At 37.4% G+C, this 27,813-nt stretch overlaps 1 protein-coding gene across 2 annotated transcripts in view; it reads right to left on the minus strand.

The window, feature by feature from the left end:
• OTOG (otogelin) overlaps window positions 1-27,813 on the minus strand; it is an 84,652-nt gene that overhangs the window by 22,321 nt on the left and 34,518 nt on the right. Inside the window, exons 14-24 of one of the 2 annotated variants that reach the window (XM_086612939.1) lie at window positions 26,819-26,845; window positions 23,857-24,024; window positions 21,448-21,726; window positions 12,322-12,439; window positions 11,552-11,631; window positions 7,341-11,152; window positions 6,537-6,705; window positions 5,419-5,555; window positions 4,096-4,185; window positions 3,585-3,768; window positions 612-832 (exon numbers count right to left, since the gene is read on the minus strand). In XM_086612939.1, coding sequence (XP_086469065.1) covers window positions 612-832; window positions 3,585-3,768; window positions 4,096-4,185; window positions 5,419-5,555; window positions 6,537-6,705; window positions 7,341-11,152; window positions 11,552-11,631; window positions 12,322-12,439; window positions 21,448-21,726; window positions 23,857-24,024; window positions 26,819-26,845 — 5,285 coding nt within the window. Of the gene's footprint in view, window positions 1-611; window positions 833-3,584; window positions 3,769-4,095; window positions 4,186-5,418; window positions 5,556-6,536; window positions 6,706-7,340; window positions 11,153-11,551; window positions 11,632-12,321; window positions 12,440-21,447; window positions 21,727-23,856; window positions 24,036-26,389; window positions 26,406-26,818; window positions 26,846-27,813 lie in introns of both variants that reach the window. The other variant, XM_086612940.1, reaches the window with a different exon arrangement.

A 27,813-nucleotide genomic window follows, 5' to 3' on the forward strand; every position in this document is an offset into this window, starting at 1 on the left:
GTTCTTCATTACCTCTATATTTTTGGTCTCCTCTTCATCAAACTCAACAACATACTAAAGGTGAAATAGTAAATGTACTCATATGAGCACAAATAAATACTTTATTTGCACACTGTGAGTCTGTTATTTACTTCAGGTTTGCTTTAAATGGTCTGTTCTGCTGTCTCATCTCTCTGAGCTGGAACTCCCTGTCTCTATAGCCTTTAAAAACACAGGCTCTCAGACTACCTATTGCAATTTGGAACTTGTTAAATTACTGAACATTTAAGGATTAAGTAAATCCTAAAACTATTTTATTTTACGTTGCTCTACATCATATTGATACAACTGAATTAGTTGGGATTGATTTATAAATTAGATGGTATTGTCAGAACTAACAGAGATGTATTATGAATTCTGAAAACGTTAGTTGCTGATTGCAACTCTCCTATTATCTAGCTGCCACACTCCTCAATTACTTTTACCTTGCAACTGTAGAGACAAAAAAGTATATATCTCATTCAACAGATGTGGCTACATGTAGTGTCACATTAACGAAATTATTAAGTATACAAAACTATATCAGAACTGCATCTCTCTCAAAATGTAAGCTGCTGAAATAGTTAACATACATAAGGATGACAGCTGCTGAAGGTCTGGTTCAACACCATCCTTAAGCACTCTGAGCAGTCCATGACCGAGCAATTAGTTTCCTGATGCCTGTCTTCTCCAACATACTTTAACGTGTCTGGCACTTGCCAGCTGTCTATGAAAGCCGATAGAGCATTGCTTTTGCTTAAAACTGTCCTGTTGGGTAGCATCAGGTCATTTTCCAAGCTTCTATCACAAAAACCTGTGTAATACCAGAAGAAAAAGCAGGTTAACATCGCATGGTTCATTCTGAAGTATGTTTGAAGTGGCATAGTCAAACAAGTAAATAGCTTTTAAAAAACTTATACAACATGACACTACCACAAGCCACAACAGATGTGGAAATTCTCTGGTAGGATCAAAATACACAAAATTCAGACAAATTAAGCAAAGCAAAAGTAAAGACGCATCTATAGATGGAAATCTATTTCATATCAAAGAGTTGTTCAGAGTCCAGCTATGGCACGCAAACTTCACTCCTCAGCTGCACAAGCACTAAATAAAACTGTATTTTTAAAAAGATTACAAACCACCTCCATGTATAGCAACAAATGAAAACTATAAATGTTATCAGAAAAGGGAACTCCCACGAAAGCATCTCAAGATGCTTACCTGATACTGTACTTCAGAAATACTGTACTACTCTATTCATGCTTCCGAGCAGTCTTACACATCTATTGGCTTAAGAGCTACCATAAAAGTGCAGCTTTTGGCACTTCCGGGCAAGATCACATTTTGTTTCTGTTTAAACTAAGGCAGCTGGCAATTTTGAAACACTTCAGAGCAAAGGAAGCAATGTGACACATGGAGAGTGACTTTAGTCAACACAGAATATCCAAGTATTACAGTAGTCTCCTCTGGAAGGTCCTTTAAGAGCCAGTAGGCACAAAAAAGCAGAATGATGGATCGGTCTCCCATTCCTTCTTCCTAATCACAATTTCTGAGACTTTTGTATCAGACTTCTAGAACGTTTTCTTCTGACATCTCCACAAACTTGCATTTGTTTGCAAGGCAATTATCAATCTTTATCTGTCCAAAAACTATTGCGGATTTAACCCTTTTCTAGTGAACTGGTCTGTTTTACCATTTCTCACAATTCTTGATGACAAGAGCAAGACATTGACAATCAGTGATACAGCAATAGTCATTCAGAGGGTAAAAGAGCTTTTGAATGTAAACATTATTCAAATGGAAATGTTTCTGGTTGAATTTTTTGAGGTTGTGAGTCTGTGCAACACAAATAGGAACTACTTGATGGTTCTGAGAGACTTCAAAGGATTGCTGTGATGTCTGGGATATCTTTTTCCCCTTCTTCTCTTACACAATGAACAAGGAGATTTAACACAGCAAAACTAAGGCTTCACATTTGACTTGGCAAGATCTGGATGCAGTTAAAACTGACATACTTGTGCTCACTTTCACCAGTTTTGCTACAGGGATGTCCACGTTCCCATCCCACATCCCTCATCTCCCACACCAACTCTTCAGTTGCCATGTTTGCCCAATCGTTTCACTATAAAAGACACTGTTCTCTCTGACACAGATCCTTCCAAGGGATGCTTGCTGGTACAAAATCGTAAGGGTGTCTTCAGTTTTATGATTTCCATGAAGCTGAGAAATCGGGATCGACCCATACTGTAGTTCAGCTAAAAGACATCTGAGAAAGCTCAAATACAAGAATCAGACTAACACAGAAAGCACTAGAGATCAGTGTAGACTAATTTACCCTGAAAAGATGCAGTACAACCAGTTCACTTAAAGCAGGCTCTGATCAGTTGCATCAGGCAGCACTGTGCAGGCATACTTATGCAGAGAACCCCAATCAGAGATGAATACCATAAAAAAGCCCAGCACATTCTCTGAAGAAGTTGTACTTGGAAGACCATCCACAGAAATACGTTGTCATCTAGTTAAAGCATCTTGTAAACCAGGAACATAATGTTCCCAATTCTTCCTATCACAGTAATCAAACAGGTAAAGGCAAAAGAGACTTTCAGAATAACTTGAATCAGGCTTACTAAAAAAATAGTCTTTATGTTCTTGTTTCTGTGTGTTCTAGTTACAGTAACAATTAGCCAAACAGAGCAAGAGTGAAAACAAAAGTTAGGGCAGATTACAGATAATAATCCAATTCCAAAATAGCAGTAAATTCAAACTCCCTTCCTTTGCGAGAAACACATTACTATTTGCAGGACTTGGAGCTGGACTGAGCCATCACTGGTATTTGATACTGAGCTACTGGCATTTGCCCTTTCTGAAACTGGAAAGATATATGAACTCTGTAACCCTGGTTTCCAGCTCCAATTTACAGCAGATAAATTTACAGATTCAGGTGTCACAGTAGGGATTTACAACAAATACATGCTTGCAAAAGCTATAGCACCAATGGCTTATTCAAGGCTTTGATTTTTAGAAAGAAAGAAACTAAGTGAAACTACTGAGCAGACCTAACAGAGTACAAAGTGATGGTTATTTAACCCATTACTATTAAGAAATTCCCTCTGAACTATTTCCTCCAACAGATCAACTAAGATTAGTTCTCTCATGTTAACATTTCCTGTGAATTCTGACCTTTAGAAACTCAAAATAGCACATATCACTTCCTATCAGATGGATATCAAACACTAAATCTGTAAATGACCTTATTTGACATTACGGGTTTATGCCTGTCTTACTTATTTGGGTTTGGTTACAGCAATCATGCCTGTAACCCAAACAGATTACAGTCAGAAGCAACACTGTCGGTAAAAAGTGATCACACGGACAGATATCAAACATCATTTCAACAATTATCAAAATTAATAATAATTTAATTTTAATAGTATCGCAAACTTTGTAATGATCTGCAGTAACTCTTTTGGGCCAGATCCTGCAAAAGTTTATATAATTAGGAAAACGTGCCTCCCTAGCAAAGCATCTGAATGCCTTTATTTCTTGCACTGCTCTATACTTACCACATAGTCCCAAAGCTCTTGGTTCTATGGTACTATTAAACTCAATAATCATCACGCCTGTGTTGTGAAACCACTGAATTCTGATTTTTGTTGGTGTCTCAACCGCATACTTGAAGCCCGAATCCTCGACTTTGTATCCGTATTTTCTAACAGTAGGCCAAGCAAATCTTGAATTTACTGTTATCTAAAATACACAAAAAAAAAAGAGGTTAAATGTCAGGTACCAAGTGCTGTAGGTAGAAGAACTAAGGCCAGATTCTCGATCGCTTAGGAATCTAACTCATAACTAGTTCCAAAAGAAGTCAGGCTCACCTGACTTACCTCATTAACTGTCTTTATATCACAGTCTGACTCTTTATAAGCAGTTTACTAAATTACAAAGTTGGAACAACGAATTATATGACCTACTGTGTCCTATTCTAATCTTCAGTATTCACATGAGAAGGCAGTTGATTACAGAAGTAAGATGCTATCTAGCAGGCAAAGAAAAACAAACCCTCAAAATACTTACTTTTCTACTTAAACGATTGATAATAATTTGGTTTGATACATAGGTTAGATTCAACATTGCCAGGCACAAAGAAGTTGAATTTGAATTACTCTGTGGAGAAAGCAAAAATACATCAACCATTGTCATGATGTGCAGAATCTTTATAAATTAGCTGCTTATTGTTTTTAGGTACTGGGACATTAAGGATTTTTGGGGGGTATACTTCTAAGAGAGGAAAACTGTTGCTGATTGCAGTTTCAAGTGTGGACTACAAAGCTCCTCTGGATAGCATTTGTACAAAACAAACAAAATATTTTGATCTCATTGTGTTCATCAACCTGAACATCTGATCTTGAAATTACAACAAAAATAAAGGTTTTCAGGAAAAAAAATATGGCAGACTAGCTGTTTGGACACTGAAAAATATGAACTACATATCTGAAGGTGAGCAAGAATGACACTGAGAATGATGAATCTATATGATATATGTACAGTACAGAAGTAATCAATCAGAAATACATGCATACTTCCCGAGCTACAAGATGCTGAACAAAACAGAAAGCACTGACTACAAAAGAAAAACAAATCTGAAAGTCATAAACAGATCTCCTTTTTCCTGTCAATCACACTGAGCTTCTGGAATTAACTTCCATACGGTACACTACTTGGGAGCAAATTTTGTGATTGACATTTATGCAGACATCAAAGTTACCTAGCTTGCATAGAAAAGACTGGAGTTTAAAGAGTTTTGTAAAGGCTCAGGAGAAATTAACTCTTCATGACATAAGGCCAATCTACACTACCTATTAGGCAGGATACTCATTAGGGTTTCTCTCTTTCCTCTCTGAAACAAGTATTTGCCCCTGTCAGAGGCTTGGAACGCACAGGGTGGTCTAATTTAGTCTGACAATCCTACAGTCTTTTACGGCTCTGAAGACTGGTGTTTCACTGCAAATTTCTCCATATGAATACAGATAAAAATCATGCACTGAAATACACTGCTGGTACACTATGGTGGTACTTACTACATGATGGCATTCACAGAAATGACTAATAAATGTATAGCCACCTCGTTTCTCATCATCTTGTCTATTTTACACATATAGTAAGATAACATGGATCTACCTCTCATCTTCCAGCTGTTTCAGAAAGAACTATGTATATGCAGCCAGGTGACAAAGTGCTATGCAATTCTTAAGTGTTGTAAAGTGCAAGTACAATTCATCAATATTGCACAGAAGTGAATAACTAACCACAACTATGTACTATTACTATTACTTTCTTTTAAGATACAGCTTATTAGAAGTACTGAACACCATTTGTTAGCTGAAAAATGTTAGTTACCGTTCTACAGTCAAGGACATGGACAGTTATAGTTTCATCTCGAGTTTGACTAACAATGTAGGATGCTTCTTTGAATAAAGCCAAATGATTTCCATCATAGGTTACAACGCTCAGATCAGAGAAAATTGTGCACCGACCTAAGAAAAAGAAATATGAATTAAATGTTTTTTCTAACTTAATTTAGAAATTCTGTAAATTTTACAAAATATGAAGATAAAAATAGATTTTGTAAGATTAACTAGCTCACTAGTGTTTCATATATGCAGCACATATTTTCAGCTATATTTGACACTGTTGCATCTCTGTAAACGGACAGCAGAGTAAAATCCTCCATATTTCAGTGGGAGAAACTGCAGACCTCTGCAATCATTTATTTTTCTTACAGTTCTTGCCAGCAAAAGTTTGTAATCTTTACAAACTTCAAACTAGCAAAAAACATGAATGACAGTGGATCACACTGGATCCTTAGTTCCCATCTAGCATTGCTCCTAAGGTGGAAGCTCATATGAAAAGTTTCCTTCTTCCCAGTCTTATTGCTAAAGCCTTTGTGTTTTAAAGGTCTTGGAGTTCTATCCTTAGTTATTTCAGACTCTAGACCATAAGCAGAAATTTGCATTTCTTATCTCTGCATCCTTTCCTTACTATTATGCACTAAATGGAATTTTTTTAAAGTTTGGACTCTTCTGGCCCTGTGCTAGGTAATCAATGTGAGTGACTACGGTACAGCTATGCTTCCAGAGTCCCCGAACTGTTAACAGGGCTAGTTAACAGTCTAGGGAATCTTTTCATCCTGAAGTAGATTTAAGACGAACCAAAAAGTCCACTGACTATATTTGACTAGACAGAAGACAAGATGGGTCTAAGTCAGACCTAGACATGTCCACTGCAGATACCTAAAGCTGGCTAAGAGGAATTTCCTACATTAAAGGAGCATTTTGATTTCATTTCCCTGGATGTAGAACTAGAACGATAAATTGCATTAGGCAATGAGTAACCTGTACAACATGCATCTTCTATTTCTACGCCGTGGTATAGAAGTGTCAGTTCTTAGCCTTCTTACACATGCATTAAATTGTTACCTAAATTCATTTCAAAAGTACTGCAAAATTAAAACTTACATGCACATTCCCACTTTGGGCAGCATTTGTCGCCATTGATTTGAGTAGCAAATCCTAAAACTCCACAGCTGGGTTGAGTTGCATTGTATGGGCAGTTCTGCGACTTATTAACCTGGATCAGTCGTCCATCCAAGCAAATGTGTTTTATGCACTCGTTCTCTGTGATTGGCTAAGGCATATTTAATAAAAGACATAGGTTACCGTTCTTAGCAAGCTAGTATCACAATATTGCAGAGTATTTGCTCAAAAAAGGGCCTCACATTCTTCAGATAACAGATCACTTACGAAACCCCGTGACACTGATGGAAGCTACAAGTGAAGAGCACCTTTGAAAACTTGATCGTTTTGAGAACGGTTTAAAACTGCTGTTCTGTTGTAAAGTGGAGAACAGCATTATTGATTTCTTAACACTAAAAGAAGTTGAGAAGGAAAAGTATGGAAGGGCACAGGTGGCAGGGCAACAGGCTTCTCCGGAAAGACACAATTTAAGGAGGGCAATGTGATAAAAAAACTGCCATTGAACAATATGAAGCACCATATTTTGCCGAAAAAAAACATTCTATAACACTCACACTCAGAAAACTGAGGCCTGCAACACAGTGTATTGTAGCACTCACAGAAACCATCATGCGCAAAGAAATCATCCAAATTTTCAGATGTAATTGAGAAAATAACAGGGCTCCCTGTTTGATATAGATATTTGAAATCCTAAAGATCAAAGTATGGCCCACTATTTTCATCAGTGTATAAAAGTAACAAAGACATATTCAAAACAAAACTGATTAAATATTTATAGCTACTCACTGTACAAGTTTGAAGAGTTGCTGTTTCTCTAGGCAGCGTAAAAGCTGATGGTGTGACTCCTGACACGGCTTCAGCTGTTGCCAGTCCATCAGAAAACGTTGTAGTCAAGCCATAAAGTGGTTTGGTAGATAAATAGGCAAATGAGGACACTGATGGAGCTGTTGTGTCATTTGTATGGTCAGATATCATTAGCAGTGAACTCACAGAAGATGTTTCTCCCTCAGGTGATACTTCAGGTTTTGAAGTTTGAGCAGTACTGACTGATGACACAGCTATAGAAGAAAAAGGTTTTGGTTCTGAGGATGAACGTATAGTGGACAGTACTGATGTACTTACATTAGAAGGAATTGCAGTTGTGTTTGTGAAATATGGAGAGTAAAATGTCTGAGGTGTTTCTGGGGTAACAGAAGCACCTTGAGTGTGGACAGCTTGGACTTCTGTTGTTAATTCCGGTTCTTCAGATTTTACTGTATCGAGGGACACAGCTCCTTTTGCTTCTGAAGTAGCAGAGAAATAAGCGGGCTCCACAGAGCTTGTGATAGGTTCTGTTACTGCTTCTGCTTTGTCTGAAGTTTCTGACACAATACTAACATTTTGCCCAGTACTGCTTATCGTTGAAGAGGCTGAAGCTGCAGCTGATGAACGGGCCATAGCAGACGTCGTACTTGCCAGAAACGTGGAACCGTAGGCAGTGGTTGAAAGTGGGACTTGCTTAGGCGATACCACAGTTTTCTCTGTGCCACTTTTGCTCGTTGATGTGGATGACGGGGCCCCCATCACGATGGGAATTTCTGTTGTTTCTGGTAACAAAGCTGACGAAGAGGTCGACTTAGTTTCTGGTGAAGCTGCAGTTGAATCAAGTGATTCAGTAAATGAGGCCTGCCATGTGAATTTTAGACCAGTACCTGTCTTTTCTGTGGAAAATGAAGGAAATACTTCTTTTTTAATAGTTGCTGAAGAAGAGGACGCTGCAAGCACATCTGGTGAGGAAGGGAGAACTCTGGTGCCAAACATCAAGTCAGCTGTTGTACTAGCTGGGACTGTAGACTGCAAAACAGAAGTAGTTCTCGATGCATATGGCTGCGTGACTGAATCGGTTAAATGCAACTCTCTTCCAGTTGGTAAAATAACTTGTGTAGGACCTACTGAGGCAGGTAATACACTTGTATGAATGCCTTCAGGTAGTGAGGCAATCAAGGGGCATGAGGAAGTCAATTCTACTGTAGCTTCAGTTGTGCTAAAGACACGCTGTGGCTGACCAGTGGATTTTTTAAGAGTTTCTGCAGGATACTGGTAAATTGGGGTACTGCTTTGGCTTGTCAACAAAGGCTCAGAAGTCTGACGACCAAGTTCCATAGCCTTCTGAGTAGAAAAATGTGGTATAACCGTGGTCTGTACAGAAAGTTTATCTCCTGAAGATGTCTGCCAAGAGAAGAGGCCTACTGAAGATGGAGGAAAGGATGGCTGAGCTGTAGCTGCAGTAAGTTTTACTGTATCTATTATACTTTGGACTGTAGATTTCAATGCTGTAGAAACTATTTTCGTTTCTGCTGGATATTTTGGTGTGGTTGTTATTTCCGGCATCATTTGTGTTAAAGAGGGTGAAGAAACTGATTTATCTGCTAGATACTGAGAGGTGGAGAAAGTGTAAGAAGACTTTGTTACTGGAAGGAAAACTGAAGGGGACTCAGTTGGTTTTTCTTTGGTTGTCATTACTTTTTTGGTTGTTTTAAGCTGACTGCTGAATTCAGAGGATGGGGAGAATGTGGCATAAGTGATATTTAAAATGGCTTTGCCTGGCAATTTGTCATGTGATACTGTTGTTATTGGACTTGATTGTTCTGTTATAGTGGATAAGGTAGAGAAAGTCAGGACTTGAGAGGTCTTTTCTGCTGGTAACATAGATTTTGCTATGGTTGTTTTTGGATATAAAGAGATCGTTTCATTGGATGCATGCACGGGACCGAGAGCTGTCAGTGACACTTCTTTTCCATATGAGGGTAGTGAAGGAAGAGAAATGTTTAAAGAGATTAGAGGACTTGATGGTGAAAAAGGGAAAGCAGATGGCTTTCTAGTAGAGATGCTAGTAATTCTTTCCACTTGGGATTTATCAGGCTGGGTTGTCAACAATGTGGTTTCATTTCCACTAAGGAGAGCGAGTGGAAATCCAGTGACGGATGTTCTTTGAGCTGACTCTCTTTCTGTAGCTACAGAAGGAACTGTGGTGGTTTCTTTTGATGAGATAGAGGTCTTCATGGCTGATGTGGTAACACTACCTGAATATGCTGCAGTGCTTGTCTTCACTGTACTTGAAACCAGAGTTGACTTGTATTTGGTAGATGTTTTTCCAGAAAACAAAGTTGACTTTGCTGCTAACTCAAAAGGGGATGTTATTTTGGATGTTACCTCCACAGACAAAGGCGTCACTCTGATAGTCTCAGTCACAACAGAATATTTAGAGTATAATTTAGTTAGGAACTCTGTTGTGTTTAGAACTATGTATGAGGGATATCCTGTAGTTGCAACCGTTTTAAAAGTTTTTTTTAATTCACCTGAAGCTGGAGAAGCAGGAGCAGAAACAGACACTGAAGGTCTTTTTGTAGAAAGAGTGACGTATTTTTCAGTTGTAGAACTAGGACGTGGTGAATATAGCAGGAAATAGGAACTTGACGTATGGTCCACTGTTGGTTTGGAAGTTTCCTTTTTATGACCTGTAAACGATAACAAAGTTGTTTCTGATGTTCTCTCTTGAGTTTGCAGAGGTGTTGTTGTTGGACCTAGAGTTGTAGTGAAAGGTACCTCTGCAGCACCAGTCAGGTGTTGAACCCTTTCAGTAGGAGATTCTGTAACTGCCTTTCCTAATGAAATAGGTGGTGTGGATGTTGGTGAAAATGTAGTCTTCACACTTTGTTCGGTTAAAACAATTGCTGCTTTTGTTGTCGCTGAAGATGCTGGTTTTAACAAAGTAGTGATCACAGGAGAAAATGATGTTACTGTAACATTAGCTATTGTGGTAAAAGACTGTCCTATACTTATTTTTGTTCCTTCTGAAGTTCCTGTTAGGTTTACTGGTGGTGTATACGAAGGTATGCCCAGAGGTGGTGCTGTGGAAAACTGGGGCAGATATGCAGTAGTCTTTTCTGTTATTGATTCAAATGAACTGGGTGCAAATGTTGTAAGTCCTTCTGGTTTTACTTGTGCTTCTTTTGTGGGAAGTGTTCTTGTGGCCATTTCTGATATTTCCATTATTTTAGTTTTGACTGGAAATTCTGTTGTTCTAAGTGGTGTCCCAGTAAAAACAAAAGTAGAAATTGGTTTGCTTTCTGATTCTGTGCTTACAGTCACTGCGTGTGTAGCAGTTACTGTCTGAGGTTCTGTAGCCCTCAACAGCTTAGTGGAACCACTACTGATTGGCTGTATCTTTGTGGAACTTTCTGAAGTGATAGTAGATGGAAACAATGGAGAAATGTCTACAGGAGGAGAAAAGCTTACATTAGACTTTATTGTCTCAGACACTGCTGTAGTCGTTCTCGCAGATGTAATTTCTGTTGACTGCGAAGAAATATTTGATGATAAAGTTATGGTTGGAAGTGTTGTACTAGCTGTAACAGCTGAAAATTCAGTTTTCCCTCTAGTTTCAGTGAGTTGCAGTTTTGAAGCAAGTGTTGTTTCCATGTCCTTTGCTTCCGGTACAGGAAATGAAGTTACCACTTCACTGATCCCTGCCAAACTTGTACTTGATGTTATGTGTGAAACTACTGGTGTTCGAATGCTGGGTGGCAAAAGTGGACTATCATCTGCAGGTTCAATACCTGAAATCAGACACAAGTAAACAGTAGTCTGAAATTTATGAACAATTATAGTCATAAAGCTAGCAGAGCTAGAAGAAAATTATGTTAACTGATATAACTGTGACCTTTTCAATTGCCTTTAAACTTCTAAAACTCATTAAATCATTTCTTCCACATCTAATGTTACTGAAATGTTTTATGAAGAAAGAATACCCTTCTTAGTTTAAAATTTGTCTCAGATTTTTGAGGAGTGAAATTATTTTAACCAGAATGTATGTTCAGTGAGCTCAAGATTCTAAGCTCAAGATAACTAAGGTCACAGCTCCACAAATTTAAGCACTGATATTTGAAAATTTTACTAAAGACCTAAGAAATCAGTAAGCTAAGTATCACACATAATATATAATTTTTCAAACATACAGTCTTCAAAATACACGCATCTCTGAGTGACTTCATCCAACAACATATTGAGAGGACAAGCAGGGATACATCCTTCCACTCTAAAAGAGAAATAGTATTAACTAGTTGAACAGTATCTTCTGGATCAAGCATTTAATTTCAAGAAAACACAATTTATTTATAAGTTACTTTTAAGTAGTCTTGTTCTATCTAAATATCGTCACCTCGGTGTATTCCTTCAACATGTCATTGCCATGGCTTCCATTCTCACTCAGATCTAAGCTAAAGCATGAACTCCGTGATACTCAGCCTTTGGAATGAACGGTTGCAGGTTCAACAGTGAATACTATTGCTTAAGAAATGCCAAACATTTTTGCACACCAAAATCCAAATGCCGGTTTTACCAGACTTAGCACAAATTCCAACTGGAAAGAAAAGGCAAGGACAGGTATGGCTGTTGCAATGCCATAATGTATAACGTAGGGGCATAATTATTTTAAACAAACTTGTAATCACCTGTGTTTATTAATACTTTATTATACCCTTCCAGTTTGAAATTTAAAAATATACTAGTCATTCCAGAATCTGACAATGCTTGCCTAACAACCAGAATGTTACTTTCACGCAGCTGCCACAGCAGGTTTTATTCCAATTCTATCCTCCTTTGCTTACCTCCTTATACAAGAACATATCCTGCTATACTAAGCCTATATCTGGTCCTTCATATTCTTATTACATTGCATAAGTATATTAACCAAATGACATACTTTTCCATAAAAATAGATACTTACTTTGGTACTGCCTGACAGTTTTTTCCCAAAGGGTCCCTGCATGTCTTGAAACAAGGGCTTGTACAGGCATCATAATGCCATTCACATGCCGAACGGGATAGAAATTTAAATTTGACATCTGAAAAACAACCAAGATCTCTTATTCTCATATATTTCTAGAAACACACAGAGATACAGATCACTAAGAGGCATGCTTTAAGTTCATTGCAGCTCCAAATCTCTTAACTGTTTCTAATTGTATTCTCTACAAACAAAATTTGTTAATATTTTTTGAACTGCTAAGGTCTTTAAAACATAGAAAAACAGTCTACATTTAGGCAGAGTATATTAAAGTGTTTTGGTTCTGCAGCCTGTTTTACTCTTTGTAGTACAAAACATGACATTGAATTAGCCGCATTTACTGTAAATTACAATAACTTGAAAATAAAGCCAGGAAAGCTAGAACTCTTGTTTTTAAGTTGTAAAAAACGTATCAACAATGAAATTATATGTTTGGTTATTCAAACAAAATGCAAAATTAAGTTCGTTTTGATTCAGTACAATTATTGCTATTAGAACCAAAATTAAAAGCACCACTGATACTGTTTATAACATAATGTATCATAACAGTTGTTTGCTTTGTGTGTAAAATTTGCTGGTATAGCACAAAAGTGCACATAACTTGTACAATACAACTGTATATTAAAAGCTAAAGCAAGCACAATTCCAAATAAGGGAAATGGAAATAATGCCAATTTAGGCTTTTTAAAGCAATATATCTGAACAAATGATCTTCTCAAAAGCAGTATAAGAGAGCCACTCTCAGAGAAATTAGTTCAAACCTCAAAACATTTTTAACCTGAAATTCTAACTGCTCCTACAATGAACAAAGCAACTCAGATGAGACATGTAGTCTTGCAAAATTTAGCTCAAAACATGTACTTCACCAGACAAAATAGTACCAAAAATGAACACTACGGCAAAATAAAATAAATAAATAAAAAATAGAATAAAATAAATAAATAAAAATAAAATCAAATAATAATAATAAAAAATAAATAAGTAAAAAAATAAATACGTAAAAATACAATAAAATAAAAAATACAATAAAATAAAAAATAAATAAAAATGCAATGAAATAAATAAATAAGTAAAAAATACAATACAATAACAACAACAAAAAAAAACGTCATAGAATGGTTAGGGTTGGAAGGGACCTTAAAGATCATCTAGTTTCAATCCCCCTGCCATGGGCAGAAAAATCCTCCACTACACCAGGTTGCCCAAAGCCTCATCCAACCTGGCGTTGAACACTTCCAGGGATGGGGCAGCCACAACTTCTCTGGGCAACCTGTTCCACTGCCTCACCACCCTCAGAGTGAAAAATTTCTTCCTTAGATCTAATATAAATCTGCCCTCTTTCAGTTTAAATCCATTGCCCCTTATCCTAACACTACACGCCCTTGTAAAAAGTCCCTCTCCAGCTTTCCTGCAGGCCCCCTTTAGGTACTGGAAAGCTGCTATAAGATCACCCTGGAGCCTTCTCTTCTCCAGGCTGAACAGCCCCAACTCTCTCAGCCTGTCTTCATAGCAGAGGGGCTCCAGCCCTCGAATCATCTTCGTGACCTTCCTCTGGACTCGTTCCAGTAGCTCCATGTCCTTCTTATGCTGGGGACTCCAGAGCTGAACGTGGGTGACATGATGCATGTTCAAATGCACTATTGCACTTTCTTTCTCACTACAATCCTGTCCTATCTTCATGCAGAACGGTTTCCCATGCAATGCTAGATTAGCCCACCACCTCTTCCAACGCCTGCATGACTTACGCAATACATCTGGACATCAGAACCTCAAACCTCAACTACAATGGCCCACTCCAGCTCCTTCCTGTAGCAGTCAGGGCAAGGCAGTGACATTTCCTTTACATGTATGCCTACAGAAGACCACCATCAGGACATGTGGGTCCCCTCTAGATTGGTAAACCTGATCTTAGAGCTATGTTGTTTAGAGCCTATGAAGAGCAGCTGCTCTTAAACAAAGCTGACATTAATGACGAGAAAGAAAATGCTACTACTTAGAAAAAGTTTCCATTTTCAGTCTTTGGAAGTCTTTTTGCCTTTAAGTTTTGATGATCTTTGCTCAACTGAGATACAAAGAGAGTAGCTCTTTTACAACTTCTTGGAGACATTCAATTTTTCCATGAAGGTCCTAGAAAATTGTTCTTCCTGCAATTCAGGGACATCTGCACTTATGGGTAATTATCTCTCTGCCATTATTAACCATTAATGTCATCTTTTTTAATACAAATCATTCTCTTAAATCAAAGGTATAAATGAAACTCAGAGAAAAGAGTGTGTATGTTGCCATCTAGTGTAATCCTTTCTACATGTTACTCAAAAGACATGTCATTGCTTTTGAAAACTGATTCTTACAACACTAACTAATGCATTTATGAAGTTACATTCCTGTAAAAAGCTAAGTATAAGTCACTGAATCCTTCTGTGACTCTTCTGGTAAAACCAACTTAGGTTGCTTAAGTCTAATGGAGGAAGGGAATTATATCCATGCGTTTTGCTGACTGATGTACGGGGTTTTGTATGCACTGACAGGTCACAGTGGTAAGGTTTAAGGACAAAGGAAGAAGATATATGACAAAAAGACAGAACATCAGAGACCTGTTGGCAGAGGCAATCACCAACAGTAGTAATATCCAGCATTAGTAATATATCCGAGTGGAATCTAGGATATCTCATATTCAGACAACTCTAGATTAAGTACGGAGACAGATCCATAACTTTCAACCCTTGCCACAAACCTCAGCATTAATCACAGAAAAAGTTTCAAACACAATAAAGGCACAAGCTTTGCAGAACACGTACTGTAACCTGACAAAGAATGTGGAAGTTTCTCAATTTAGCAGAGCAGCGATTGTGAATTAACACTTCCACGTGCTGGGATTAACATACCATCTCCCATCCTCCATATAAATTTAGACTTTTTTAAATGCCTTCCTCAAGGTTTTGTACAGATTAAGTTCACAGGGTTTGCTGGTATTGCATTCCTTGACAGGAAATAGAGTGAATTTCTATGTAAACAAATAGCATTTGTTGAGTGGTTCATAAACACTGTTTTCAGTCAAGAACGAACAAAGCCATGCTTGTCTGCAAATTTTGTCTCTACTTCTGCAGCAAGAAGTATGGACAACAGATGAATTCATGAACCTGGTCGTAAAAATTGTTTTCAAAGAAGAGCTGTAGAACCAATGGATATTGAATTTTCCAGTCAAGGCATTTTAGAGAATTGAGTATGCTGGGCCAAGCTGTATTAGGTTTTTTAGTGTGTAAATTACATAAAAGAACAGACCAAATCACCACAGCAAGAGCTGAATATATTGCATGAATTGGTTTCCAGTATCTCAAGAGTTCTCAGTATGCCTCAGTAAACCCATCAGATACAGCGAAATCCGTGCTCTATTATGAATTATGGGAAAATGCCTTTCCAGCATTAGAAGAATGTCAGTTCAGTCATTCGTCATATTTAAAGTTTTCACCATTGGCAGCATCACTTCTGGAATGCCTAAGCAGCCCAAGGACCTAGCTGACCGACTGTGCCAGCCACAGTAAAAAAAAACAACAAAACACCACACAAAAAAAACCCCACCAAAACCCACACAGCAAGATGCAGTTCCTGCCCGAAAGGTTTAGACTAAATAGAGATGAGACAGAAAATAAAGGGAAAGAGAAACAGAGGCAGAGTCATGTTCTTAACTAACATTAATTCAAGAATAAACCAATAGAACAACGAAATATCTTTATACTTAGCTAAAATAATACATCACTTTGCCTCTTTTTAGTACATCTGTATATTAACTATGATCGTAATACCCACAATCATTAAAATATATAGAAAAGCAGTAAGAAAGTGCTTTACAGATATTCAAGCACCCTCTCCCTAAACTGAGAAAAATATTCCTTTGATTCTGTCTTGATTTTAGACATTAAATTCCACCCCAGACCAACCTCAGCTCTATTTACTCCCATGACAGAAACCACCATAGCTCAGAAACTCTGGATTTCACCAGTGTCATGGCACAAATACTTTATGCTAGCCAGGATGCTAATCAGCCACCTCCAGCACATGCTTCCCATTTTTTTAATACTTAAATTCCTCCTCCAGCAACCAGTAATACGAGCTTACTGTACTCTGTGCAACAGTACAGTTCACTCACAACAAAAGAATGATACACAGTTTACAGACGAGTCAGGCTTCTTATATCAGGCATGTGTTCCTCAAAAGGATTTGTCATGGCATTTGAAAATAACCGTGTGTCTCCCGGTGAAGTCCACCAGCATTTGTCTTCTGTTCGGTGACGCAGCAAATCCTTCATAAAATGGTAAATTATGCCCTGGATGACAGTCACTCCAGTTGACACACCAACTGAGCCCGCAGTTCTTTTGCCTAACAGGAGCTGTGCACACTGACACGTTACGGTACTGCAGAAAGCTTTTGTATGAACGCAGGTGTATGCATTGCCAGAGACAATGTAGTAAAAGATATTCCCCAACTCCATTGTTTTCTCACTTGCTTGGACATCAGAGAAGCATATTGTTCCCTGTAACTTATGATTTTCATTCTTCGTGGCTTTCAAAAATAATTCTGTAGTAATGACAACAGTTGCTACCATTTAATTTAATGAAGAATTTTTATTTTTTATCACTGGCAGACCGTGGTGTTCTGTTGAGTCACAACCTTTCTTAGTTACTTGGCCCTTTCTTTGTGTGTTGGCAATTCCTACTGTTCACAAGTCCACCCCGAGGTTTTTTTCTATGCTGACTTTTACCTCATAGAGACAAAATTTGCCATTCTCAAAATATGCATATTATGAACAACAACTTCATGCTGTGCTCAAAAAATGGCTATTTACTGTAAAAAAAACCCTAAAAATTGAAATGTGCTAATGTTAATAAAATGTTATATTTAAAATAAAGGTTTTAAAAATAGTGGGAAAAAAAAGAAGTATTTGGACTTTCACTCTCACCTGGCAATTTTTTCCTGCTTTGCTACTTTTCTCAAAGATTTCAAAAACTCTAGTAGGAAGAAAATTTGTTTTAGAATTATTTCTGTTTACAAGGGCAGCAAAACTCTGCTTAGTAATGTAGATTGCCTATCTCTCCAGTTACAAGTTTAGAAACATGAAATCCTATCTACCCACTTAACACACACAAACTACGAACAAACTCTGCCCATGACTTCTAAGTTTCTGCAATGAGAAATGAAAGCAAATATCACTGGAGAAATTGAACTTTGGCCCAACCAAAATATCACTGAAAGTCAAGTATAATTATCTGCCTCTCCAATACTTTTGGTTTAGTTTACTATTATAACGTTAGATGAATATAACCTTGTTAACGCAACTGTTTAATCTCTTCCTATTTTTTCAGTCAAAAATGAGAAGACAAATGTTTGTGTTTGTGGTATAAATAGGAAAGACGTCATAATTCTACAGTAACCTCAGTTTGATTCCAAGAGCTACCGAGCAGATGTGTCCAGCAATATACCCAGGATTTGCAGGTATAACAGCAGTTGCTCAGCATTATCCAGTCCCAGGCCCCATGTGATGATCCTTTGGACTGACAAAGCATACAAGCTCAAATTAAACTTGAGAGCAACTCATTGAAAGTAAACCAGGACATTCTGGAAAATTAATTCTACTGATGGGAACGTAGAAGAGTAAGTTGAAGTTAAAATCGTCAACAATATCATGTATAAATCTAATTTCAGATTTAAGATGCTTTTGTAAAAAAAACATTTTTCATTAAAGTTAATTTCATTTTCAGTTTTGTACTATGTTTATGAATGTGTTTCAGTTAATTAAGTTACAAATGTTAAAAGCAATCAAAAATGCCCCGTATCAAGGTTAAACATTGATAAATATCTGCGCAGTGTGCATATACTTAGGGCATCCAGAGATTTTAATTTTAGCTGAAAATTCTCTCTGAGGTAGCCCTTATATTTAAAGTGAGTTAGCTATTAAAGCACATAACTAACATTTTTAAGAACTTTGCTGCAGTATTTATATAGGGCAAGTCACATTTACCTTATATATATATAAAATTAACTCAGTCATCTTAAAAAGGTAAAGTCTATTAAGATAATTCGATGAAAGGTAAAACGTAACTAGCTTGAGCACGTTATTTTCAAAAAGTGTAAGAAAACTGCAGTTATATACACAAAAAGATCATAAAGTCCCTACCATCCACCAATTTCCCAACAATTTCAAATGTGAATTTATTGCTCTTAACATGACGCCTCTGTGCTTTCCTGTCTGGTAAGACTAAGTGTATTCTTTCTTTTGACTGGATGCATACCAATTCATTACTGGTAAAAACTCCTGAATAGAATGCAAAATTTATCTTCTTGTGAGTAAACATACCCTAGATATTCAAATTCAGTTATCAACTCAATCAAATGCTTGTGGGAACAAGACAGCAGACACGGACACATCTAAGTACAATGAAAATAACTCAATTTACAAGCGCTGAAGTGACTTCTCATGGAAAATACTTTACAGTGCTATCCCATCGTATCTGTGCAATTTATAGTCAAAGTATGTCAATGTGACAATATTTATTGCTATGAAACTGGAAAAAGTGACTCGTCAGCTGACTTTAAACAAACGTATCTATTGCTGTGGTGATCAGGTCATTTAAAATTCTTCCTTTTGAATGTGCGTCACAGAGCATGAAGAAGTCTCATGAGGAACTTTCTGGCCAAGGGGATTTACTGGGCCTATTATTCTGCTCCCGATATTTATCCTCTGATTCCGCAGGAATAGCTGTTCCCGGTTCAAGAGTTTCTGATCTAATATGCAAAGCATTTACGATAGTCAGCAGGAAACTCAATACGCTTTTGCCTGTGCACACTGGGGCTGGTGTAACTTTTCCATTAACTTAAACAAATGCTGCTGTATTTTTAGACCATGTAATTACCCTACATCAGCAGGCTGGCCCTTGCGAAAGTACACTGGAGAAAGATTCGAGCCCTATGTTTCTCTGCTTATAAAACTCTGAAACCCAAGCCCTCGGATGTGGTGATTAATGAAATGCCTCTTGATCATTTGATCTGATCCCACTTGCTGAGGTAAATTGTTTTAGTTTTCCATTGGCATAGATAGGATTTTTTGGTATAATGACTGGAGGGTAAAGACTTCACACTTGAAAAGACACACCACTGTGTGTTAATGGATGACCACTGAGAATTGGAACATGTTTTAACCTTCTTCATTCCTCCCTCAAAGATAAAAGACTAAGGAGATATTTTTGTTATGTCCAAAGAAAGTTCCCTGCTTGAAATGCTGTACGAACATCCCGGTAATAGCATCAGCTCTATAATTCTGCTGTTCAAAAACCTCAACAGCTCTGTGATTACAAGCATTTGTCAAGAGGCAACAGGCATTTGGCAATGACAAAATCTGTCACTTTTTCTGAAGTTGGAGTGTGCCAGTCAACAGCTGCGTTAGGCTGTCAGCATAATGCACCGCAAAACATCGGCAGATTCACAATGCCACCATTAACGCTTTAATTCAATGTTTTGATAACAAGAAGCTCCACAAGGCATACAGTTGGCCTCTTCTGTCATAGAAGTCAGTGCCTGCTTCAAATTTGTCTGTGCTGAGATTCAGCATGGTCACTGTAAAACATGGCCAGGCCATGCTTCATTTCTAAAATATTTTGTTTTCTTTCTTTGCTTGTAAAACAAATTTCAGTTTCAGAGAATGAAGAACTGATTTTAAAAAATGATATTTCCAAGAATACCTATTAAAATACCTCTGCGACCCCAATAAACAAACTACTAATGCATTTGAAATCACACCACAATAGAGAGCTTTAGAACATAAACACTTGTAGTGATTTTGGAATTTTAAAAACAACGCAAAGGTCCATGGTTTCAGCAAGTAGTAGTTGTTGCTGAAGTTCATACATAAAGCCATATGAATGCATTCGATGTGTCTGATGTATCAAGACAAGCAGACACTAATGCGAATGGTGGTTTCATGAATAATCTGCTTTTTATTTTATTTTATAGGCCAATATAACTTCTTCCATCTTGTTCTTGACCTGTAAGGCCATCTTCATTTCAGTGTATGGTTCCCAAGTATTTAAGCATATGTGACAACTGTTATTATTTCTTTTCCTTACTAATCTAAAAAAGAAAGAGCTTGATTTATTAGTGATTTTTGTAATGTGTGTTTTTTGTCATCAGTTCTTGTAGGAGCAACTTCTGGATACAGCTCCTACGAAGGGTCCTAAGAATATCTCCTACATTACTGATCCTTATGTCTCAGTGGAATGGGACTACTGTTGCAGGAATGAGAATCTCTCAAGTAGGTAGCAACACTCTCACAGCAGCTTACGCTGTGTATTCAAGAGCTGTAGCTGTCCAAGAAACAGTAGAGAAATAGACACCTAGATCCCCAAGAAGAGGCATATATCTCCACTTAGATGGTGCCTGAAACACTAGGGGTAACATTCCAAAAGGCACAGCCTCTGTGAGTGGGTATGTGAATGAAGGTCAAGGTGATTTTCAGGGGAAACACGAGGTTTGAGAGGCGTAATCTACAGGCAATATCCTTAGCACTGGATAGCATAACTTCTGAGAAGGCCACAAAGCTTGCAATGAGAATGCACTGTACAGAAAACTGTCTCAGTGACAATTAGAGGGAAAGGAGAAAATATCATCCACAGACTTTAGCTTTTAGAGATACATTCAGTTCTTTCCTATTCCCTTTGTGAATCCACTATTCATCAGCATGAACTTTCTACTCTGTAAGATTTCCTCACCACCTACAAAGCCAGTATTGCCTAGAAATTATACACTAGGCTGTGTATTTCCAAAACTAGTTAGCAAATATAGAAAAGTTTTGTGTTAGGCTATTTAATGGCTTTTGACAAGAAGGCAGAATCTCATCCTCACTACAACTCTCAGGGAAGAAGATTTTGAGCCTGCATGTCACAGATTACTCACAGCTCCCGGTGATGTAGGGGAGAAGTAAGCAATCCTGTTACCTATGAAAATACCAATACCATTTAGCCTGTATTTTCACAGGGAGCAAACTACTGTTCCTAAAATACAACTTTACTTACTTACCTACAAGTTTAAAAAGGGTCGACAGTCTGAACTCCTCGGAATGATGGTACTTCAAAAGCTCAACTGAAGAGTCTGAAAAGTGGATGAAGTATCCTGGCTTTGCAAATGACTCAAAGGAACTGTATCCTGAAAGCCAGGTATTCTTGTGAATGACAAATGTAGATCTGTTGTGAAACTCTTCGCTTTTTTCCCATTTAGAAAGAACAAGAGTATTATTGGAGGCCAGCTGAAGAAAATAGTTTGGTCTCTCAGCTGTTTCAAATGAAATCAAGTTGAAATCTGAAAAAAACACACAGAACTCATTTACTTGCTGATAGATGCATGATAAACTAAACTCATTCTGATGTACCACTACTGATATTAGTAGCGTGAGCAATGAAAACTGACTTTGGCCTTATCAGTGAAAACAGCCTGAATCTTGTAAGAAAATATACTGTATATGGATTTCAGAGTGCTAGATTCTGGTGAATATTTAATTTCCTAGATATCCTACAGATACAAGAGTACAAGTAGCTAAAAACATGTGCCCACAACAGGATAAAGGAATAATGCCCTGCAGTCAAGCAGAACTTCAGTTTACAGCATTGACAAAGCCATTTATTTAATAAAAATTTAAACTTCATCTCACTAGCTTTACAAGTAATGTTTGCCTTTAGGAATTTATAGCTTAAGAGCTCAGCCTTTCATCAAAAATAAATTACAAAAATGAATCTTGCATTCAGTTTACAGCTTCATGTCTTAATTTCTGAGCAGTCAGCTCTCTAGCCCTTCCCCTAAGAATGTTAACAGCAAAGTCTGTTTTCTGGCAAATGTACTCACATGATACCTTACCCTGAAAACAGTACTGCTGACTTCAAGCAAGCCCCTGTAGCACCAATTGCAGAGTGGCAGATCTCGAGCCTGTTGCAGGCATCTGTTGCTCACAGAACTACTTCATTCTGTTTTACTGTAAACTCTGCTACTCTCTTGAAAACAGCTATTAGACTACTGTAAAATCAACTAATCCTTCAATGGGCAGCATTTCTTTAAAAAAAGAATGCATAGAAAACAAATTATCTCTATTAAACATATAGACTATTACATTTCGGTATAACACTTCTGGAAGACCAACTTGTTTTCTGAGCATAAAAACTTCAATTAAACTGAAAAACACAGTAGCACTTGTCAATATCTTCTTATTAATTGTCTGTAGCAAGTCCCTATTTGATAAGTAACAATGGACAGTGTGATTTATACTACCTGCCATACAGCCAATCAGTACATCAACATCCAAAACTTTCCACTGTCTATGGTTTGTCTAAAACTAGCGAAACACATCCATTTTTTCTTAGGTATTGAAGAACCAAGAATGCAGATATATAAATGAAGACATGGATAGGAAAATTATCATATTGATTGTATGAAATCCTCCACAGCCAAATGATGAAATGTCATTCACTCAAATTTGACTATAAGGCACAAATTCCATTTGCCAGGTTAAATTCTGAGTGAGAGATTTTTATATGGAAATAGAATAGTAGGACTGATCTTCCCTTTCCGAACATTGAACGCAATGTACAAGTGTCTCAAAACTATGACTACTAAAAAAAATATGGCCTGGATATTGTGTTACATGAGTTCTTGTGTCAGTTCTACAGACAGCAGTATTACTAATCAAATGCTTGTCATTTTTTCAACTGACCCATACTCCTTCTTTGATTACACAAAGACAGCCACCTTCAGGCTGTCCAAACAGCTATCAGGGGACTCTGGGGAGTAAAACTGTTTTGAGACTTGAATGCTCAGTGGGCATTAAAATTGCATATGCAGACAATTCCAGCATTTAATCATGTCACAAAGTGCTGAACATATTCTTGTAAGCTTCCTCCACTTGTCCAAAGGTGTGCAAGACTTCTTTCGTCTGCAGAATAAGCAATACATTCCTTCAGTGTTAACTGAAGTTGGGAGCTGAAGGAGACAAATTTACAGTATACACCCTTACACAGCTCAGGTTAGTGCCAATGGGCATGTCTGTACAAGTGGGCAGACAATGAGTGATGGTGGCAAAGTGAGTGAATCGGTGAGTACTCTTCTTGTATCATTTTGTATCATTTGACCCTCTCGCATGTCCCAGTTCTGCCAGAGGAAAGGTGGTGGGAGCCACACTGGGCTACAACACTGATTTGATGCGTTTGAAGGTTGGGGCAGGTAGGGCTGCAGCTTTTCAACTAGAAATATCTGTTTATAAAGCTACAATCACCTAATTAAAAACAATCAAATTAAAATTTTGGCGGACAACATTAAGGTGCACAATCAGCTGACAGATAAAGAAAAGATTTTTCAACTCAGGTCTATTCTTAAAGGTAGGGTCATATGCCAGGGCAGAATTTGCTCTGCCTTATTTAAGCCTCTAGGTTACAGTAACTTTACCATGTGCTTTGGGTTTATAAAGTCCTGAAGTCAGCATAAAGCTCACTGCATGCCCAGGAACAATATCATCTTCTCTCACTGGGAAAACAACACCATCCATCAGTTTCACTGCCATTACAAACTCTCCATCCAAATAGCTGACCAGTTTATACGGGCCCTTTCCCAGAGCTGTTGAGAAAAAAAAAAAAAAAAATCAGAATTACCTTTCATGTCAAGTGTCACGAATGCTTGAGCAATAAATATTATGATACAGCATATAAATAAAACCACATCTTTCCACTCTGAAGATAACTCTAGATGCCATGCACTAAACTATAATGACAATCAAAACAAAGCCAAACTCTTTTAGAAAACACTTGTTGGGAAAACTGTTCAAAATACCTAGTTTCAATTTTCAAAATTCATTATTAGCTTCTTCTTTTCCTCCATCTTCATAGTCACCTTATTAAAAGCTGGCTGACTCCTTAGTTATCTGATTTAGAAGTAAACAGTGTTCTACAGAACACCCTGGCATCCCTCTAAATTGTTTATTCCCATGGTTGAACTGATTATACACTTCTTACTATTCTTTAAAACCTATTTTATTAGTGTCCAAAATGTGAGGCATTTTGCAGGGAATAGAAGTTTGTTTTCATGAAGTATCAAAGAACTCCTTGAACAGGGTAGATACAAACATAACCACTGGGAAGTGAGACAGGAAGAAATCAGCATCATAATCAAAGGAATGGTCATATTTTACCTAAAAGTAAAAAAACCCAAATGCCTGCAAAGTTATAATTTCACAAATCTTTAAATGTCACACCTCCTCACTTAGTTCCAATTTCACTGCAAAGGAGTACTTTAAAGTTTACTTTTAAATGTTATTTGAAATTATTTTTGTAAATGTCTTTGTTAAGACCAGGCATTTTAGACCATACATGAGCAATTCACCTCACTACATTTTACCCACAAGCCAGGACAAGGCAAACATACCTGTAAGATAGAAGCGTCCCAGAACTTCTCAGCTGACAGTTGTGGCTAATATCATTGACCCTTAAAATCTGTTCCAGCAGGTTAAAAGTTTAGATCACAATTTGCAGCCTGCCCTCATATTCTGGTTCTCCCTAACTTTAAAATTTATTAAGAGTTTTAGAATCCTATGGAGGCTGCACTGCAACTAGAGTTTTAGATACTCATAGCATAAAAAAGTGGCCAGTTAGGACACAAACCCTAAACATGTACCGTGATATCTGGTTACCTTCAGTGCAGGGAGTTGAAAAACATTTTAAAAATTACTTAAAACACCTAGTGTTCTGGAAATGTTAGTATATGTTTAAGTCTTATATCTCAGGCCCATCCAAAACTCAAGAAACCATAGCTACCAGTTGAGAATTTCCTCTCGCCGAAGACAAAACGCTTCTGCTCCTGCTTCCAGTAGGATTGGAACTATTTCTTTCTGTATTCCTAACAAAGTTACATAGAGAAAACCTCTCTATGTTCTAAGACAGTTTCTTAACCTTCTTGTCTCCAAAACGAAGTTATTCTGGAGAAGGCTACTATATTTGAGGTAGAGAATAAAATCTTCAGCTTAGAGATGATTTTTCCCCCCCATTGACAGTTCTGAAATGTCCTGTATTGAATTCTGATGACCTGGGTTAGCAAATAGTAGGAAGATACGAAGCAACAAGTATATGATGACCATGTTTATTACAAGCTGGTCACGTGCACAACTCTCTAATATTTCAACTGATTTCTGTCAGTGAGAATTCTGTAACAAGTAAAACTAATAACACACTTTAAACGTATCTGTTATCGTGTAACTTCACTACTACCACAGATGTTAGAGGCACTGCATTTTCAATTTGTTGCAATTGCAATAAGATTATCTAGTATCAGACTGTAATTCATTTATACAACAAACCAAACCAAAAAGGAAATGGAAAACTGCAAACACCTCTTATATTCAACTGGTCTTTATATTTAAATTAATGTAAAGGTTTAAACAGTTATTTAGATAAAAATCCACTGCATTAGCAACTTGTCTTTTCAGCAGTCGCTATATCAGAAAATGTAAATTTCTTGGCCATATCATTCGGGCCTGGCACTTTGCACAAGCCTCTTGTAATTTAAACTCAGTCCCTCTCCAAGATCTTTCTGGGGGTGAGCTGCTGCAATATGGAGTCTAACAGAAGACCAAAATATTACGAACCATCTGGATAGAAAGGCTTCTACACAAGCTTGATAAAAAGAGTTATAGAATAAATAGCAGGAGTCCTGACCGGTCCTCACATCAGGCTGGCTTGCAGTGCTTATACGTACGCCACGTCTAACTATGCAGACACTTGCAATGTAACTTTGAAAGAGTCTGAATATAGATTCCAGTGATAACACAGCAGTACAGCACGCAGAGCAGATTCAGGATTACTCAAGCACCTTGTACAAGTTTTGCACCTCTCTCTGAGAGCCATTCTAACGCAGCAGCAACGCTTGTCACTCGGGAACCTAAAAGCTAGGTCAGACATACCTAAATGGAGAGTTATTCCCCATTAGGGCACAAAAAGTTGAAATATCTGAATAGCTGCCTCCCTCCAGAGGCTGCACGGGAGATCATGATTGGCTTCACAGACCCATTGGGTATCAGTTTTGAACTGCAGTATGCCTTAAGCAAGTAGTGCCACTAATACTATTGGGTTGAATAGTCTATGAATTACTTAATGATTTAAATCTTTAGTCATGATCCATAAATTCAAAGAAAATGAGTTAAAAATGTATTCTCGGGAAAGGCTCAGGAATAAAAAAATATTAAGAAATTAACAGCCTTTGAAAAAGCAAAATAAATCTGTAAAACAGAATCTTGGCTATTTAAATAAGGTGTCATTTGCAACTGTTTTCATTAACACAATTATTTTTATACAAAATACTAAGACTTATGTAAAGAAACTGAAGATTCCATTGACATTTTATCAGCTCCTTTAGGACTTACCTTTGTTGAAATATTCACAATCATAAGCTAAAAAATAAAAAGAAAAGAAATGCAGTTACAAGCATTGTGCAGATAAACAAGTTTTCTATTACCCTTTACAATTAAGGGGTAAGCCAAATGCTTGGCCAAGTTAGATCATACACAAACATTTTTTAAAAAAAATACTCCCAAACATTTACTTTACTGCTTTAAGCAAAATACTAATCTAAATTACACTGATTTAAACAAAATCCTGCTTTCTAACAGGAAATGCTAAGCTTACATATCTACAGCTGTCTTTTTGTGACCTCTAGTGGTTAAGACTAAGCTTTGCTGTCTTTCTACGCTCATGTTAAAGCACATGTACCGTTTCTAGCAAAAAATTAGGAGTCACCCTCTTACTTTATGGCAAATTTCCTGTATGACTTTGAGCAAGCTGCAAAGTCTCTTTGTGCATCTGCAAAGTTAGAAAAATGCTTGTTTCCTTCCACTCTATCTTGCATTTTTTATCACATCTTTGGGGAAATGACTGTGTCCTGTTAGCCTTTGTACTAGCTGCCACAGAAAAAGACCTCAGATTTCTTTTACAACTTCTAAGCACCGTTGAATAGGGACACTAAGGTAATAACGAAGTCCTGCTTAAAAACCTACTTGCTTTCCTTCAGAAGACCTTTATGTTTCACACTTGCTCTGGGGGCAACAGTAAAGCAATTATGATTCCTAGACCCTGTTGAGAACTGAAGTCCTCCTGAAGATGGAAATTACTTGAGCTGTTAACTTTGTAACTTTGGTTTGAGGGGTGCATGCCATATCCTAATATGGACTTTCCAAGACTTTTCCTTTCACATTGTAGGACAAGGAATTAAAAATAGACGAATACCACCCACAAATATGGAAAAAAGTGCGTAAGCCAGCTAAACCAAAATGAACACGGAGGGCAGTGAGATGCACCCACTCATCTTCCTACCAGTGTGGCTTCGGGATTCCACTCATGGCCCCAGGCAACTTAATGGGAA

Source organism: Tauraco erythrolophus, chromosome 6 (genome assembly GCF_009769465.1).
Source record: "Tauraco erythrolophus isolate bTauEry1 chromosome 6, bTauEry1.pri, whole genome shotgun sequence".
NCBI lineage: Eukaryota > Metazoa > Chordata > Aves > Musophagiformes > Musophagidae > Tauraco > Tauraco erythrolophus.